Source organism: Cydia strobilella, chromosome 18 (genome assembly GCF_947568885.1).
Source record: "Cydia strobilella chromosome 18, ilCydStro3.1, whole genome shotgun sequence".
NCBI lineage: Eukaryota > Metazoa > Arthropoda > Insecta > Lepidoptera > Tortricidae > Cydia > Cydia strobilella.
The window spans coordinates 11026183-11029340 of record NC_086058.1 but is presented as its reverse complement, the minus strand read 5'-3'; the positions used below and the strand labels follow the sequence as shown (position 1 = coordinate 11029340).

General features: G+C 33.7%; 1 protein-coding gene across 1 annotated transcript; it reads right to left on the bottom strand.

Moving 5' to 3' along the window:
• Positions 1 to 307: 307 nt before the first annotated feature.
• LOC134749349 (uncharacterized) lies at positions 308 to 2662 on the bottom strand. Its single transcript, XM_063684268.1, has 2 exons — positions 2410 to 2662; positions 308 to 1557 (listed from the first exon to the last, which is right to left on the bottom strand). The coding sequence occupies exons 1-2, from the start codon at positions 2440 to 2442 to the stop codon at positions 367 to 369; spliced, it is 1224 nt and encodes a 407-aa protein (XP_063540338.1). The 5' UTR covers positions 2443 to 2662; the 3' UTR covers positions 308 to 366.
• Between the last annotated feature and the right edge of the window lie 496 nt (positions 2663 to 3158).

The window sequence follows — 3158 nt, the reverse complement described above, 5'->3', positions numbered from 1 at the left end:
CTCCAAAATGGTGGTTAAACACGCTTTGAGATTAATTCTCCATTCACTGCACACTACCACATTAGATTATTGTATAATAAAGCTATCGATATTACACTTTAAACAATATTAATGAGCAAAAAACAACGGAATTAATCACGAGGCTACTATCAAGATGGCGTTCGAACCGGAAGTCCCTTGTGTCTTTTTATTAAATTTTATTTAACACATGAATAGCGTAATTAAATAATGCAGAAAAAAGAGAATTGTTTAAAAGCTTATTTCTCAAGGTAACTGTACTTATAGGTAAACAATATATATTTATAAGTACGAATCATTGTAAATATTTATTTAGGCAGATACATAAAAAATATTCCGAACTTATCCTTATATTAATATTGTACGACAGTATATTCGCCCGTCTTTCTCTACGCATTTCTTCTCGCTCTTTTTTTCAAAATGCTTAGGGGTTGTAACCTCTGTAGGGCAATAAATTCGCCCGTCTTTCTCTACGCATTTTTTCTCGTTCTTTCTTTTAAAATTCTTAGGAGTTGTAACCTCAGTGTCGGTCATAAGATTTGAAAGCTTTACTTTAGTAGTCCCGCTACGTAATTGTAGTATTTCAGATAAACTTAAATATGGTTCTGGACTTAAATTTGGCGGTTCTGTGGTAGAAGCAGCAGTTCTCGTAGAAGTAGGAATAGTATAAGGAGTGGTATTCGGAGCACTATCAGTTACAGAATGAATGTTAGTATTTCCGGGAAGTGCAGCTACTAGTTTAGAAATTTCAACTCTCAATTTTACTATTTCGTTTTGTAATGAATTTGGACCATTTCCCATTCTTAGTGCCTCGTTGTAATCATAATTTGTATCATTGATATCAAGATTACTACCAGATCGTGCTATATTATTATGATAATTAGCCAAATTTATTTTAGCAATCTTGTCCTTTTCCGGGTCCGGATTATAAGGATCTGGGTAAGGACCAGTCACATAGCCACATTCAATTCTGTCTCCATGTTTTCTGCAAATATCATCTAAATCAATTATTTCTTTTTTCCTTGGTTCTTCTGGATTTTTATCATAGCCACATAGAACCCGATCATCTACATATTGGCAATTATTAAGGTCATAAACGTAGCCCTCCGGTTGAAGCTCTGACTGACTTGGTGGATTTTTATCTCTGGCACGACGATATCTTATTTTTTTTCCAGGTGGCTTAGTTTTGTATAATAATTTAAGATTTCTACGTTGCATGAAATAAAAATGCTCCGTAGTGTTATCGTTGCTTCTTGAGTTTGAAGCATTTACAGCATATTGAAATACTTGCATATTTTTAATAGTTAGTTCAGGGCTTACTTGCGATGTAGAATTATTATTAGATAGAGCAGGAGTTCCACTCTTGGCGTGCTGCAATATAGTATTAAGTTTGTTGGTGGGTTCTGGGTTTGGTCCTGCGAATTCATGATTTCGAAGTGAGTTTGCGTCAGAAGTATTTTTAGTAGCTGAAGCTTCTTCAAGTGTCGTGCAGGGTACTTCTTGCGTAATTAATAGTATGTAAGTTAAGAGAAATGATGGCTGCAATTAAAAATATATACTGATCTAAGGCATCGTCGGGCTATCCAAAACCGTTATTGTCGGCTAAAGACGCAAACCTCGTAACTCAACCTAACCAAATTTTACAGGAGGCACATAAACTATTACCAAAATGTTTGTATGAAGACTTGCTTAGTTTTTTTTTCATAATGTTAAGTTAAATGTAGCTGTCTAATTGTTTACATTATTTCCATAAAAATCTAATCTGAACCCAGAAAATATGGAGTTATGAGTTTTTCTTCAGAAAGCTAAATAGTTTGTAAAAAATGGGAGTTGGGAGTTTTGCTATAAAAAATAGACGAAAATCTTTTAATCCGAACAAGTTATTGTAGACTTGCAAAATAAAAAAAACTTCAAATTTGTGGGTTTGCCAATTAATTAACACTCGGACTTCGGTTTTAGTGTGCCTTATTTCCGCTTTGCATTTACTATAATTCCTTACACCGCCTTCTTTTCCCCTTCCCCCCCCCCCCTATTATTATTGTTGACCCTTTTCCCGAAATTATTTTTATTTATTATTTTCCCATTCGCTTTTTTCTATATTTTTGATCTCTTTCGTCTTGGAATATCTTTATGATCTTCTATAGGTACCTACTAATATTTGTGTAATAGTGCTTAATCGACTTGGTTACGTTTTAAAATGTTTAGGTATACTGCTAGTCAATAGTGCTATCTAAAAGTGTCAAAACATGATTTAAAAAAATTGAGTTACGAGATATGCGACTTTAGCCGACGTTATGTAACAACAGGAAGTAGGTTTTAACAAAGATAGATATAATGGTTTTAACAATTCATCGAATTAACATGATAGTATATTCTGCAAATTTAACGCACCCGCAATCGCCTTGTCATTGTTGTTTTTGACATCAATAAGACTGATTGAAATTTCTAGTTGTAGGATTGACTGTCCTTGCTAAGTTAATTTAATAAGCATACAGGAACCCATCAACTGAACGCATGCTCTTATCATTAACTACTCACCTGCTAGCTCCATTCCTTATTAGATTATCATCAAACGTACATGTTTCCTTAATGCGAATCAAATCAGCGTTGAAGCAGTAATTAAGATATTTTGTATTATTGCGACTCGCATAAATATGACAGACTGTCATACATGTTATCAAAAGAATACACCAAAGAGTATAATAGTACATGTATGAATACACCAAAGAGTCGAAAGGGTTGATTGGGTTCTCAGATTCTTTGGTTCTCAGCTGAGGTTCGCAGATAAACTTTTTCTTTTAATATTTAAGACATTACGTGACACTGACAATTCATGCCAAGAAGATGTGTCTTGTTTAGTGCAACAAAACAGAACGTTGAAAAAATGTAGCCTTTTTAACAAATAAGTTTATCAATCCAGAAAATTGTTTTTCACAATGCCTTCCAGCAGGATTCCTGTCGACGAAATAAAAATCTTGAAAAGGATGCCCACTTAAAGAAACTAATAAATTAATTCATAAAGTATAATCAGCGATATCATGTCTAAAACAGACTAATGCATAATTTGCGGAGGAAGGTAATTTGCCTCACCTTAGAAAAATAAAATCCAGGTTTCAGAAAAACGTCATAATGACCAGAAG